This window comes from Anoplolepis gracilipes, chromosome 6, assembly GCF_047496725.1.
Source record: "Anoplolepis gracilipes chromosome 6, ASM4749672v1, whole genome shotgun sequence".
NCBI lineage: Eukaryota > Metazoa > Arthropoda > Insecta > Hymenoptera > Formicidae > Anoplolepis > Anoplolepis gracilipes.
This window is the reverse complement of record NC_132975.1, coordinates 3,677,836-3,694,163: the sequence shown is the minus strand read 5'-3', so window position 1 is coordinate 3,694,163 and position 16,328 is coordinate 3,677,836. Positions and strand designations below refer to the sequence as shown.

General features: G+C 32.1%; 1 protein-coding gene, 1 long non-coding RNA gene and 1 pseudogene across 4 annotated transcripts; all 3 read left to right on the top strand.

Annotated features, from left to right (window-relative positions):
* Nucleotides 1–2,928: 2,928 nt before the first annotated feature.
* LOC140666806 (uncharacterized) lies at nt 2,929–5,020 on the top strand. The gene is made up of 2 exons (XM_072894353.1): nt 2,929–4,088; nt 4,168–5,020. The coding sequence occupies exons 1-2, from the start codon at nt 3,988–3,990 to the stop codon at nt 4,733–4,735; spliced, it is 669 nt and encodes a 222-aa protein (XP_072750454.1). The 5' UTR covers nt 2,929–3,987; the 3' UTR covers nt 4,736–5,020.
* Nucleotides 5,021–11,891: 6,871 nt separating this feature from the next.
* Nucleotides 11,892–12,577, top strand: LOC140667205 (uncharacterized; annotated as a pseudogene).
* A 271-nt stretch (nt 12,578–12,848) lies between these two features.
* LOC140666965 (uncharacterized) lies at nt 12,849–15,064 on the top strand. 3 transcript variants are annotated; one of them, XR_012046883.1, is made up of 6 exons: nt 12,849–12,991; nt 13,398–13,544; nt 13,710–13,856; nt 13,928–14,151; nt 14,324–14,488; nt 14,808–15,064. It is a non-coding gene; the product is annotated as an uncharacterized lncRNA (long non-coding RNA). The 3 variants fall into 3 exon arrangements; XR_012046884.1 differs by lacking the exon at nt 13,710–13,856; XR_012046882.1 differs by having other exon boundaries at nt 13,398–13,856.
* Nucleotides 15,065–16,328: the final 1,264 nt, after the last annotated feature.

Genomic DNA, 16,328 nt, shown 5'->3' with positions numbered 1-16,328 from the left:
AGAGGTGATCGAGGTATCAACCCATTGGACGCAGCGTGTCGTGAACACGATATAGCGTACTTTCGGAGTAACGATCTTGCCGAAAGGTACGCGGCGGATAGGATACTCGCCAAAAAGGCGCAAACTCGCATCACTGCGAAAGATTCGTCTATCGGTGAGAGAGCCGCAGCCACAGCTGTCTGGACAGCGATGAAAACCAAAACGAAGTTCGGTATGGGTCTAAAGACGAAAACGAAGAAAAAGATGGTGAAAAAACAAATACTTCCGGTAGCGAAACGCGGGGGTGTATTACCGATTCTACCATTGTTGGGCGCTCTCGGATCTCTGATTGGTGGAGCGGCTGGTGTAGCAAAGATGGTGAACGATGGAAAAGCTACACAACATCAGTTTCAAGAAATGCTACGTCACAATCGTGCCATGGAAGGTCGCGGATTGCATCTCGCACCATACAAATACGGACGAGGAGTTTCAATGAAAAAGAAGAAAAAAAAAACGTCAAAGAGACGCTAAAAATGCCAGAGGGCGTAACTACCAACGTACAATTGCTGCAACTAGCAAAACGTATGCACATTCCATATTTTAGAGGTGTTTTTATGCGTAACTCATTACCGATCGGTGGTATATATCGAAACGAGAGCGGGATCATAAATTTGGATAACGCTAAAGGCTCGGGTACTCACTGGGTAGCGTATGCAAAGAGGGGGAATTGTGCTATATATTTTGATAGTTTTGGCAATCTTCGACCGCCGAATGAATTGGTGCGATATTTAAATGTGACAAAAATAGAATATAATCACACATCCTATCAAACTTATAATCAAAGCATCTGTGGACAATTGTGCTTGCAGTTTCTCCAAACGGTCGATGCACGCGAATTTAAAGACATACATTGTGCTATTTAACTTAGTATTCGTTAAACAGTTTGGCCAACATGTCTATGACATTCACGCTGACTGGAAAGAGCAGCGTTCTCGCGGCAAACTACTTTCCCAACGTAGATTTAAGCGAATGAACGGTGAATACGAGCTTGGTCTAGCGGATTTTGAAAGTTATCACACGATATTGAACGTGAATTCCTCGAATAATAAATTTTACTTTGGCAAAGACGATGCGGAAATTACGATTCCCGAGGGATCGTACGAGCTGCAAGCGATAAATGAATTTTTGAAACATATTACGAAAACGTTCGCAACACACAGTTCGTGATGGTGATAAAAAACACACTGACGACGACGATAACTTTAAGCCTGGAGAATGGCCTATAGTGCTCCGCGCTAATTACAATACGATGAGGAGCGAGATCAAATGCGCCTACAGATTAAATTTTAGCAAGCCTAACAATATTGGATCGCTGCTAGGATTCTCGAACCGTATACTGCAGCCGCGAAAATGGTACGAGTCGGACGTGCCGATTAACATTATCAACGTGAACATTATCCGCGTCGAATGTAATGTGACCGCGGGTGCGTACAACAACGGCAAACTCGTTCATACGATACACGAATTTTCACCGAGGGTACCACCAGGATATAAGATATCGGAAACACCGGCGCACATCATTTATTTACCGATCATCGTGCGGTGCATTACGGATTTAACGTTACGCGTTGTCGACCAGGAAGGACGATTACTCGATTTTCGAGGAGAAGAGATCACCATTAGATTGCATGTACGGCGGCGGCGGTAAAATTAGCGTGTGATGCTCGTGTTGAACGGATCGAAAGACGTGAGAGACAATACAATCTTTACGACGTCAGCGACAACAACATCGACATTTGCTAATATCCAATCATCCGGCACTAAGAAAAAGAAATTGAACGCATCAAACGTTGCGTTTTTACAATCTTTGGGATTCGTGGTGCGAAACATTTAAACGATGACTGACATTCTCGACATCGCGGATGAGCCAATCTTTGACGATCGCATCGTCAAGATTGAGACTCACTCCTATAACCCATTCGCCAACACAACGTTCGGATACAGTGATGAGATAAGAATACCCATACAACAACAGGATCTGTATACATTGCTGTACGAGAGTTTCTTATACATCGAGGGAGAATTAAAGATAAAGAAGCCAGCTGGAAAATTCAATGTAGTACTGCAAAATAATTGCGTTGCATTCATGTTTGACGAGATTCGATATGAACTCGATGGTGTGGAGATTGATCGAAATAGAAACGTGGGAATAACAAGTATGCTCAAAAACTATGTAACAATATCATCCGATAGAAGCGTGATTATGAGAAATGCTGGCTGGAGTGAGCCAACTATTGTGGATGGACACTTTAATTTTTGCGTACCGCTCTACATGTTATTGGGATTTTGCGAGGATTACAGACGCATAGTAATTAACGCTCGTCACGAATTGATCTTAATACGATCGCGCAATGACAACAATTGTCTGCTTGGAGCTTCGACGCTGGAGCCTGTGATCAACATATTCAAGATACAATGGCGAATGCCACATGTGTTGTTGAGTGAAATTAAAAAGCTGTCTATGCTGCGCGCTCTGGAAAGCGGACGCTACCTCAGCATGGGTTTTCGCTCGTGGGATCTGTACGAGTTTCCGCTGTTGCAGCGTACAACCAAACATTCGTGGGCCATTAAGACCGCGACTCGGCTGGAGAAACCACGATACGTTATCTTTGCTCTGCAGACAGGCCGGAAGAATGTTATGTCCGAAGATGCGAGTAAATTCGACGACTGTAAATTAACAAACGTGAAACTCTATCTGAACTCGGAATGTTATCCGTACGATGACATGAATCTGGATTTCGATAAAAACAGATGGTCGATTCTGTACGACACGTACGCGCGTTTCTGCAAAAACTATTACGGATACGAGTACCTCGAACCGAGTCTCACTGTCTCACTGTTTCTACAGTACGGTTCGTTTGTGATCATCGATTGTTCTCGACAAAACGAATCGGTCAAGAGTGCAACCGTGGATGTGCGATTGGAATTTGAGTGTAAGGAGAATGTGGCTAATAATACGACTGCGTACTGTCTCATCATACACGATCGCGTAATCCAGTACAACCCGTTGACCAACGTTGTGCGCAAAATTACCTAAGTGTTTGCGACAATAATTTAGAGAGAGGGAAAGCTGGATATAAATCCGAGTGTTACGAGATGGTTGTCATTCTTCTTAACTGACGAAAAGAGATCTCATCATGTCTGTACCAACGTTTGTCGATCTGCAAGGATTTGTCGTTTCGAATAAATTCATCGCAAAGGAGGTGGCGGTGCTGAGAAGAGGAACTGTTCTCGCACACTACATTTTTCGGAGTCCTATACCATGGCATCTCCTTACAAAATCCGAAAAGTGTCAAGCTTCATGGTTGATGGCGAATCATCATGGACTACAATGGGAGGATGGAATCGTTGCGTACAGCATGGCGAAACGATTGATTACAACAGCTGTAGTTGAAGAAGAAGATGATAAAATGCAGTGTATCGTATACGTTAAAGGATGCCAGAAACGAGAATGGCTTGCTAATATGCTCGGCGACGATGCGAGAGAAAATTTAATCATTGAGACCTTGGATGCTGATTACGACGATATCGAATCTCTAAATAATCTAGATGTTAAAAATACTATACGATGTGAAAAACATGTTAAGAATTGTGCATTACAAAATGTATTCAAAATATTTAACTGGTGGTCGCAACGCCAGAAAGAATTGCAAGATTTGGAAAAATAAAATATTTAAACACTAATATGTTTTATTTCTTATTCCCCCTCCTCATTCCCTCCCTCCCTCCCTCCCTCACGAGTCATTTAAGAATTCTTTTTATCCGAGTATCGTCTCTCTCTCCCTTCTAAAAATTTCAGAGCACTAAAGTATTCTAGAATCTCCCACCACATTTACCACTAATCTCCCACTACTTTGAAAAACGGGATGTCACGTATATTTGATTCTTCATACGGTCAGTGTTGCGTTAACCGTTCGTGAAAGTGGTCCACTTTTGAAATCTGGAAATATGTACTACGTCGAAAGAAGCAGTGGCGGCCCCAGCAGAAGCGTGAATAATTACGTACCGAATCGTTATGAAACTCCATTGTTTGAGAACAAATGTGACAAGTAAGTTTTTGTTTAACTTCTTTCTATTTTTTCACAAATTGTTTTTAAACTAATTTTTTTTAATTTTATTTTTCTACAGCATTTCGTTGAAGCGTCGTGCGATTCGTATACTAAGTAGACGATACGCATTGACAACCACGGAATTCAAATTCCTTGAAATTGGTATCAACGTGGGTACACCGAGTTACGTGGAAATTGTCATAGGAGATCATCAAGGAAAGGAACTGGTATTATCTCTCGAAACGTGGAAGGGACTCTACGAGCAACGTCGCAATATTCACGATTTACTGCGAAAGGACTCTAAAGATACCTATAATTTTATAAGCGTTGGACCGCTAACAGTGCGAGTTCATACGATTAACGATACTAAACTTATAAATCTCGAATCTTTAAACGTACGCATGATGATGATTGAACCGACGTTACACCGTATGTTTAATCTCGATCAATGCATCGATGTAACCTTTGATCGATTGGTTAGAATCACCGAGACAGTCGATACTAAGTTTACACAATTCTCCAATATCGCGTCCACTATAACGGATAATAAAAAAGTGTCAAATGTAATATGCGCCAGCGACGCCTTCAATAAACATCAACTCGTCGATTGCAAACTGGTAGCTTTAGTTTTTAGTCACAATATGTAATAAAAAAAAAAAAAATATATATATAAAAGAGAAGAATAAAGTTTTTTTAAATTTAAATCATGATATAATTTACTCGCACGCATTTCCCATCCGTGCTTCCTCCCACCCGTAAACAGTCCCAGTTCTCATATGTAGCTCGTTGCGGGGAATGACGTCATGCTGGGAAGGGAGATGCGAAGCTAGGGACCGCGAGAGAGTAAGCGCTAGGAAAGAAAGAAATAGCGCGAGGCGAAGGAGAGCGAGAGAGTAAACGCTAGGAAAGAAAGAGATAGCGCGAGGTGAAGGAAAGCGAGAGAGTAAACGCTAGGAAAGAAAGAGATAGCGCGAGGCGAAGGAGAGCGAGAGAGTAAACGCTAGGAAAGAAAGAGATAGCGCGAGGCGAAGGAGAGCGAGAGAGTAAACGCTAGGAAAGAAAGAGATAGCGCGAGGTGAAGGAAAGCGAGAACGCAAACAGTAATTATTTTTCTTTTTTCTTTTTATAATTTTTTTTCTTTTTTCTTTTTATTATTTTTTTTTCCTTTTTATAATTTTTTTTCTTTTTTCTTTTTATTATTTTTTTTTCCTTTTTATTATTTTTTTCTTCCTTTTTATTATTTTTTTTCTTTTTATATTAAAATATTAAGTTATTATATCTAATTATATCTAGTATATGAAGGAAGAAGGATGGGATAGATGAAGGAAGCGCAAGCAAGCAATTATATGTGTTTTAACATAATTTTTTTTTATTTAAAAAGTGTGTGTGTTTATTTACAAAAATCTGTGTGTGTGTGTGTGTGTGTGTGTGTGAATTTAAAAATAAAAATAAAAAGAAAAAGATATAAAAAAAAAAAAATATATAAAAGATTGCACGCCGATGGTCGAGCGGTACGGCACGACGGCGACTGCTGCTGCGAGGCGCTGGAGGGGATGACCGGGCGGTCGTGGTGGCGTCCAGGTAGGGCTCCTGCATAACAGAAAAAAAAAAAATTTATTAATATTTTCATAATTTGAAAAAGAATACTTACACATTAAGGATTACTTACAATTACTGATCAGAATCAGTATCAGAATCTGGATCATTGTCGATAACATGTTGTAGATACAACATGTTATCGATATGTTGACGGATTTCCCGATGGATTTCTTGTAACTGCTCAGGACATGCTTGCCGATTTCCGCCTGGTAAACAGCAATTCTCGCAAGGCTTTCCCCTTAGTCTGTTGTTTTCATTCGTCCATATATAACTTTGTAGTTTAAAGATCACTGTTGAGGAATTTTTTATGTCAAGTTCGCGATTTCGTTGAAACTTCACCACCGCATTCAATAGTTTTATGGTCACCATTTTTCACAGCACTTAATCCTAGCAAATGTCTACAAAAGTTTATTGCTGCGCACAAAAACGGCACACACTACATGCTATTACTTGGCACAGTGAGTGTCCACAATTATTACACGAGTTCCAACCGTGATAAATATATTGTCCTGTTTCATGTTTATACACAATTTTACCTTGTGTATATGAATCTTGAACTTCGATGAAACATCCCGAACAAAATTTTTCACTATTTTCCTCGTCGTTGTCATACTTTTTTACTTCGTAATAAAATATGATGTTACACATTTCCTGCCGTTCAGTTATAATTCGTAAATCTTACGCACTAACGGCACTACTTGTTCATTTAAATAGTCTTCCGGATCACTCTCATAATCAGAGTCATTCACTATTTCCACTTCTTCATCGCTGTCGTCGATGATAACCACATCTTCATTGTCTTCATTGTCTTCGATGACAATCACATCTTCTATATTCATTTTAGCACTAAATCGAAAGACACTCGACGACTGTTGAATACGTTTTAACGCGGAGACAGATTCTCAAATTCGAGCAGCCGAATGTTGGCGCTGGTGCGTTGCATTCTTTCCTTAAAAATTATGGAAGATATTTTGTTCCAGTTTTATGGGAGATTTTCCGCAAGGGTACAAAGCTGCCGAACGTCGGCGCTTAAAATCTCTTTTTCCATAATATTCTAATGGTCATAAAATGATTATAAAAAATTAGAAAAAAAAAAAGAAAAAAAAACACTTTTATGGTTTCTAAAATGTCCCCCGACTATAAATAAACTACAAAGATAAACATCTTGCAGTTGCAGTTCTTTGCCTAAAAATTATGGAAGATATTTTGCTCCAGTTTTATGGGAGATTTTCCGCAAGGGTACAAAGCTGCCGAACGTCGGCGCTTAAAATCTCTTTTTTCATAATATTCTAATGGTCATAAAATGATCATAAAACTAGAAAAAAAAACAGTTTTATGAAATCCGTTGTTTATAATTAAATACTAGCGATTTTAATTTCTAACTTATAATAATTAAAATATTATATATTTAATATATATGTATATAATATATTAATACTATTATATGATATAATAATATATTTTAATAACTTGTATAAAAACTTTGTGCAAATAATACATAAATGAAATTATGTTTCTTAAGTATTCTTCTAAAAAATTATTTTTGTATAGTAAACTTCCCAGATAGCACTGGATGTTCCAGGGATCTCCTTTTTAAGTCCATTTTATATCCGTACGTCCATGAATATAAAATGGACATTTAAGGAATATCCGTTTTTGGAATTAAAATGGATATCCTGTTAGTCACATCTTTTGGATATACCGTTTATGTTCGCATTTGGATCTTTTATTTTTATGATTTTTTATTTAATATTTGTTATATGTTTATCATATATTTAATATTATTAGAGCAATTTTTCTAATATACATTAATTTTTAATATTAGTTAAAAAGTATATAAAATATTCATGTTAAACAAATCAATCGCTATAATATATATATATGCTATATATATATTTCGTGTTTAATTATTTATTAATTATTTTAATTACTTATGTATACATTATAGTTATGTGGAGCATTACATATATAATTATTAACATATTTATTTATCATATTGGCTGCGTTCAGTAGAGAAAGCAAATCAGTGCGCGCTTAGTGATTCTTTATTGTGATTGGTTTCTGCACTTAGATCCAACAAAGATCTAAATGCAAGAACCAATCACAATAAAGAATCACTAAGCGCGCACTGATTTGCTTTCTCTGCTGAACGCAGCCCTTGATCAAAATGATAAAGTTAACGCGCATGTGCGCTGTGTCGTCGTATCGTATATATTTCGCGCCAAGACAAAAAGCATACGACTCTATGAATTCTTTTGTTTTTTTTGTTATTATATGTGCGCGTGTGCTAAAGTCTAGATCTAGAATATTCGTCATAAGAAAGTGGTTATTTTCAAAGAGAGAGACTGATTCAACAAGAAAATGTAAGTGTACTTTTATTAATATATGTAAAAACTTCTTATTATTAACAATAATCTTATTCGTTCTGTTAATTGTTACGTGTCCACATTTTATTAAATTACATTAATACACGTTGTTGCGAGGTTAGATGCGAGTTGGTACTTTTAAGAAATTAGTTATTCACCTCAAATATGAATTTCTTAATATTATAAGCACAGATATTTATATCTTTTCTAATTATTTTTCAGTAGTTCTGAAAATCATCATCTACAAGTATTGCTAATAACAAAAGTTCTGATAGCAAAGATTAATAATACAGGTAAGAAATATATAAAGTAGATTATTATATAACTATAATTTTTTTTTGCTGCAGCTTTAAATGTAACATATATTACTAATGTTATATATAATGTTATATTTAAGAAATTGCAAAGAATATGCATGTAACGTACACGTTTATACAACAATATCTGTATTTACTGAGTTCTCAGTTTTATTGAAGCAAAAGAAAGATTTGTTGAGCGAACACTTATAAACTTGAAATGTAATGTTTTAAAGCTGCAGCAAAAAAAGATTATAGGTATATAATAATCTACTTTATATAATTCTTACCTGTTTATTATTAATCTTTACTATTAAAACTTCTGTTATTAGCAATACTTGCAGATGATGATTTTCAGAACTATTAAAAAATAATTAGAAAAGATAAATATCTGTGCTTATATTGAGAAACTCATATTTGAGGTAAATAACTAATTTCTTAAAAGTACAAACTCGCATGTGTTTATTGAGTTCTCAGTTTATTGAAGCTTAAGAAAGATTTGTTGAGCGAACATTTATAAACTTGAAATGTAATGTTTCAAAGCTGTTAATATGATATAGCATATATCATATTAACTACAACATAAATTTTGATGTAAAACATATGTTACATTATTAATGTTATATCTAATGTTATATTTAGGAATTGCAATGAATATGCATGTAACATATATTGATACAACATTATATCTGTGTTTACTAGGTTCTTTATTGAATTGAAAGAACAATTTGTTGAGCAAACACATACTTGGAATGTAATGTCCGCTCAACAAGCTGTAAAAAAAAAGATTATTAATAAATTTTTAATGAAATATATTGACTATTATATTATTATTGTTTAATAAATGTTTATAACGATTTAAATGTGTATCGAAGATAAAATTTCATAGTTTCTTAATTTTACACAAATGTTATACAAAATCATAAAAAATATATCTAACAATTTCATTTCAAGATTATAATTAAACATAAAAAAATCTTTATAAAAATAATCTTCATATCTTAATTGTTAAACATTGTTTATAATTGTTATAAAAATATTGATTGCTTAATTTAAAACAAATTCGTAATTAAAATATAATATTTTCTAATTATTTTTCAGTAGGTTTGATCGACGTTCGTTTAAAGGAAGATATATCTTTTCAATAGATTAAATAGAAGTTCTGAAAGAGAGAGGATTGATAAAGGTAATAATATAATATTTATTATTTTTAAAAATGCCAAAAATAAAACGACAATATTATTGACGAGCTAAAGAGATGATAGATTCAACAGTTAGCATTATGCAGAACATTTGTAATTCAGCTTCATTTGGAAGCGCATCCTGTATTTCAAGTAGTAATATTTCATTATGCAATAGTACGAATGATGTATCAAATAATTTTTTATTAAGGCAGAATATCTATAGTAATAATTATCAATTAAACGACGATTTGGACAATCTTGAGCAAATAAATTTTATTAATTTTATGAATTCTAATAATTCTATTAATTCTATTAATTCTATTAATAATTCTAATTATTCTGAAGAAAGTAACAATGTTTTAGAAAATGAGAATATAAATAATAGCAATTTTGATATCAATGAAGTAATTAACATTGTTAAGTCTCCTACATCTGATAATCTCGTCGATGATTTGTCTAATTTTGTTTCGTGGCTTCAAGAATGGGTTCTAAGAAATCGTATTTCTCATGTTGCACTAAATGAATTATTAACACGTTTAAAACCTAAATCCGGCATTACCTTTAAATGCTCATAGCTTGTTAAAAACTCCCAAAAAAGTAAATGTACAAAATGTAAGATCAGGGCAGTGTTATCATTTCGGTTTAAGTAATTGTGTCAAGCAACTTTTGTCGCGGTATTCTGTTAAACATTTGCAATGTATCAAAATTAATATTAATATTGATGATCTTCCTTTATTTAAAAGTTCAAGTAGTCAAGTATATCCTATTTTATGTAATTTAGTTGAAAATTATAATGAAGTTAATATTGTTGGAATTTATTACGGGAAGGAAAAGCCTGCAGATGCAAATCTTTTTTTGAAAGATTTCATAGACGAAGCAATTATTTTGACAACTCATGGTATAAAAATTAATAATCATACTTATCCATTTAAAAATAATGCTTTTATATGCGACATACCTGCTAAATCTTTTATTACATTTACGAAGGGTCATTCCGGTTATTATTCATGTCCAAAATGTATTGCAAAAGGAGAATATATTCATGATCGAGTATACTATCTATATTTAAATAGTTTTCTTTAAGAACAAATAATGATTTTAGACTAAAATCACAAAGAGAACATCATACAGGTACATCTATCTTAGAACCAATTTCTACAATAGATATGGTTGAAGATTTTCCATCAGATCCAATGCATTTGCTTTATCTGGGAGTTGTCAGAAAATTAATTGTTAACTTATGGTGCTTTGGTACACCCCGATCTAAACTATCATTTAATGAAATGCATGAAATATCGAAAATGTTAGAAATTAAAGCTTAATATACCATACGAAATTAACCGGAAAACGCGCTCCTTATTTGAATGTAAAAGGTGGAAAGCAACTGAACTCAGAACATTTTTGTTATATACGGGACCTATTGTTTTGAAATCTACTCTTAATTATGATAAATATATTAATTTTTTAACTTTACACGTAGCTGTTACAATTTTGTCAAATTCTAAACATATGAGCTGTTATTCAAATTATGCTAAGTCATTATTAGAATATTTTGTAAAAACCTTCATCATTTTTATGGCAAAGAAAATGCATCGAGTAATATTCACAACTTATTGCATCTTCATGATGACGTAATAAAATTTGGAACTCTGCAGGAATTTAGCGCTTTTCCATTTGAAAATTATTTGCAGTCAATTTTAAAAATGATTCGTAAAAATGATAAAGTATTGGAACAAATTGTTTGTCGAATACGTGAGCAAAATTTTTGTGCTAATGATAATAAAAATTTAAAAATAATTAATAATAAACTTCACAATCCGCATTTTAACGGTCCACTCATCAATAATTTAAATTCACATTCAGATTTTCAAACATGCAAACAATTCACTAAAGTTACTTTTAAAAACTACTCTTTAAAGACGGACGAACCTAATAATTGTTGTTCTTTAACTGACGGAGCTATTTATAATTATAAAAAATTTTGTTTCAAATAATAAAGATATTTTTGTAATTGGACATAAATATAAGTCACTCAATGATTTTTATTCTGAACCTTGCAATATCATCTAAATTGGGCATTTATTTAGTCGATAATCTTGGAAATTTACAGATGTGGAACTTAGAGCAAATTGCATATAAATGTTTAAAATTAAAATATAAAAATCAGTATATTGTGCTTCCCCTTTTACATTCGAATTAATTTATAATTAATTGTACTTTCTCTCTCTCTCTCTCTCTCTCTCTCTCTCTCTCTCTCCCTCTTCTCTCTTTCTCCCTCGCCTTCTCTTTCTCTCTCCCTCTCTCTTCTCTCTCTCTCTCTCTCTCTCTCTCTCTCTCTCTCTCTCTCCCTCTCTCTCTCTCTCTCTCTCTCTCTCTCCCTTTCTCTCTCTCTCTACTGTTCTCCCTTCCTCCCTCCTTCTCTCTATCTCTCCCCCTTTCCTCTCTTTCTTTCTTTTTCTCTTCTATTCAATTTGTATGCTGCTCTTGTTAAGTTTTTTAGTAAAAATGCCATCGTGGACTGTGGTAAAGTTCACTGACGAAAATTCAGTTGAAGCCGTACCATCTTCGTGGATTCATAACAAACATTGTTTCTGGCCATTATTTCAACGTGGTAAAGTAATACAAGCAATACATAAAAATGAAGAACCAGATATGAACTGGCCTTTATATGAAGTGACCATTTTCCGAAATAGCACTTACGGTACTTGAAATTATATTTGTATATATTTGTTAACTTGTTATTCAGGATTTTTTAATTACAAAAAACGTGTATTATATTTACCAAGCAATTCATAGTTAGTTGTTATATATTTATATAAATTGAATATTTGTTTGTTTTTCTTAGAGAATTACATAACGGCTCGAGAAAAATGTAAAAAAGCCGAAAGCACGTCTGATTTAAATTCTGAAATGTCAGCTGGTGAACAAAAAAAAGAATAATTAAAAAAAGGCAGCTTTCTTCTTCAGAAGAAGATGAATTCAGTTATAGGTTACTGCCAACGTCTCCTCTTTTGAAAGGTTTATTTAATATTATAAAATATTAATAATTAATATAATTAATAAAACGTATACTGTATATATTTAAATTTTTGCAAATTATTATTTATTTAATTACTTATTTAATAGTTATGAAATTATTATATTAAGAATATATATAAAAAAGTTTATTTTAATCTAATTTTTCGAGGATTTTGCGCTTATACTTGTATGTGATATCATGTATATATATTATATTCTCTTTTTCAAGCATTTTACATTATTTCCTAACAAATATTTTACGTTCTAATTTAAATATTTAAATCTTTATATAGACAATTACAACTCAAAAAAAAGTAATGAAATTGATGATGAACCAATAACAGATGACGCAGGAAATAACACGTTTACAGAATCCTATTATGAAGAGTCTTTCCAAAATAATCTATCTTTGATTGTGAGAAAGCCTAATCGTATATATGGTATGTTCAATTATTTACAATTAATAGTTAATTACAAAATGATATTATATGTACAAAAAATAAAAGTTTAAATGTTTGCCATTCCACATATGCGTTGCACTTATTATTGACATTATAATATTAAAAAATATTAAATATTAAAATATATCTTTATATATTTTATGTAAACATGAAAAAATATTTATTTATTATAATAATAATAAAACGTATTCGTATATTTAAGTTTTCGGAAATAATTATTTAATTGTCATGAAATTATTAAAGAAGTTTATTTTAAACTAACTTTTTGAGAATTTTGTTCATACTTGTATATGATATGTATATATACATTCTCTTTTTCCAAACATTTCGTTATTTCCAAACAAATGTTTTACGTTCTAATTTAAATATTTAAATGTTTATATAGATAATTACAAGTCAAGGAAAAATAATAACGATAATGAAGAAGTTGCGGTAATAGCTAACGCAGGAAATAACACAACTGAATCATATCCTGTAGAGTCTTCTTAAAATAGTCCGTCTTTAATTAGGAGAAAGCCCAATTGTATAATAGGTATTCAATTATTAACAATTAATAGTTAACTACAAAATGATGCGATATTATGTGTAAATAATGTTGACACACACACATACACACGCACACGCACACGCACACACACACACACAAATATGTAGTAATTTCTACTAATTATTTTATAAAAACTATTGAAAATTACAGGCCAACAGCAGGTTGCTACACAGCACAATTATTTCAAAGATAATTTTGTTGATCGAGGAAAAGAAAATAATAATTTTCAATTAATTAATTCTACGAAATATACTTGCAAGCTTTGTCCAACACACGTTAAAATGCAAAATAAAAATAGTATACATTTTATCTTTAACTCATCGTGTATATGTGTTATACAAAATTATTTATAATAATTATTTTTCCAGAAATATATTTTAAAGAAATAATTCGACAACAAAATTACTTCAAGGCGCAATTGTGGCAAGCATGCGAAGACATACGAGACTTGAAAAATATAGGATTAAATGAAACTAACAGCATTCAAAGACAGGAATCAATTTTTTCTTCTTTTAAGCTCCCGTTAAAAATGGAAGAACAATTAGAAGAAGTTGAGTAATATTTAAAAAATCAAGCTAATTTTGAAATATCGGTAATGTATTATTTTTATATTAAATATTAAAAGATTAAAATATTCAACATAAAATACACACACACACACACACATAATTATTTTAAACTTTTATATACATATAATTAAGAAATTAAAATCAAATTATAAGATAATATGAGATAATATAAAAGTTAATATAAATGCATTGCAGGTAACACAAGCATCGCGTATTGGTGGCAAACATTCATACGAATTCATAAAACGAAATTTAAACCAACTTTTAAATAACAAACTGACCAAACAATATAGTTGGTTTGGAAAGAAACAGAAAAAAAAATTTCATGAATTGAAATTTTTTTAACGGAAATGTTAATGGGTAAGTAATTAATGTCTAAATAATTAATTTAAAAATTGAAAGTTTTCACGGTCTTTTCACGGTCTTCCATTTTTCTAGATTTTGAATTGCTTATTTATTTATTGACGTTTTATAAAGAAGTTTGCTTTATCAAATCTGATAATCTCTCTGATACTGTAGAATATACGTATATCAGAAAGCCTACAAATCTTGATAAAGCACACAATGTATATGAAATAAAATGAACAATTCAAAACGCAATAATAAGTCGAAAATCTCTAAAAATAAATAATTAATTTAAAAACATTTTTATTATTGCTCGATATATATTTTGTTTCAGCTGCAGGAGAAGCATACAACGCGTTGTTTACAAGAAAGGATATAGAAGAGTCTATACAAAAATGGCTACGAAGAGCAAAGGAAAGATTCGATGCAAGTGAAAAAAAATTAACAAACCGAATATGTACTGATGATGAATAATCAAATTAAAACGATATGACATATTGTTGGCCAGCTGATACATGTGACAAGTTATGTGTAATATAGTTAGATATATATATATATATATATGTATATAGTTGCACCTATATAGTTTATATACCAGTTTATTAAAATTTATATATTTTATGTTAAATATTTTGTTTGTGTTAAATATTTTTAACACAAAAAATTATATTTATACTAAATAAATAAAAATTAAAAAAGGTCACTTAATTGTTGTTTTTCTAATTACAATTTACAATTCAAAGTTATATCCAAAATCAGTCCATAATAAATCCAAAATTGGGTATATTGCGGACATTCTGTGTACGTACAAAGTTGTGACAAATGTACATCTTATGGACGTTCATCGAATGTCCGACGGACCTTACTTGGACTTTCTATGGATATCCTAATGTCCAAAAGCGGATGTTCATTGGATATACAATGGATATCCTTGTGCTATCTGGATTATGAGATATTGACTTGATTATATTTATCGCTCCCATTAATAGTTATTTCTAATAAAAATTTCATAGATTACACAAATAGTATAATTTTAAATAAAAATTAAAAAAAATATAATCTCTTTGATATTTATTTATCAACTTTAATATTTACAACTAGAAAAGAGATGAAGAATAGTCAAAATTAAGAAAGATAAAGAAAAGGTAAAAAGATGCTTTATTTAAATTAAAGATGACAAAGAAAATATATGAAAGAAAAAAGGAAAAGAGAGAGAGAGAGAGAAAGAGAGAGAGAGAAAAGCAAAAAAGAAAAGTGTTACGTCCGGTAGACTTCATGATTCTTTCTTTTCGAGAGGAATGTATAAACAATCAAAGATAATGATTCTAAGAACTCTCTACGGGAATATCAAACCGTGAGAGCTGTCTAGTCGCACTCCACGAATATTACGTTACGTGGATAATAAAAATTTTAACAAACCTCCATAAGGCGAGACCAACTATAAATAAGACAAGAAGTCTTAGAAATCAAATAAAGAATAAACATTCGAACGGCTCTCTAAATTTCAAAAGAATTTTAAATAAAACAGAGTCGCCGTAACTCGAGGCAGTTGTTTAGAACTGCAATCATAAATTTGAAACGGCGACGAAAACCTAAGAAGCATTTGATAAGAGAGCTCGCCTGACGGACTACCTAAAGTGACAGCTGTTTATTATAAATTTTTAAATAGCGATAAGCGACTCTGACGGTATCAAACTCCTCATTGGCCAAATGGAAAAATCTCTTGAACCAATAGAGAAGAAATTTTTGAGACTCGAAGTCGAAGGAAACACTCCCTAAGTATAAGGGGGCGTTAATTAAAATTCTAATTTGTCCAATTGTCCAATGGAGAGGAGGTACGAATCTTAGTATATAA

Excerpts from the sequence above, each read along its gene's own strand:
- LOC140666806 (XM_072894353.1), top strand. The coding sequence starts at position 3,988 with ATGTACTACGTCGAAAGAAGCAGTGGCGGCCCCAGCAGAAGCGTGAAT. Across the intron at positions 4,089-4,167 it reads TTTGAGAACAAATGTGACAA|CATTTCGTTGAAGCGTCGTG; the intron begins GTAAGTTTTTGT and ends ATTTTTCTACAG.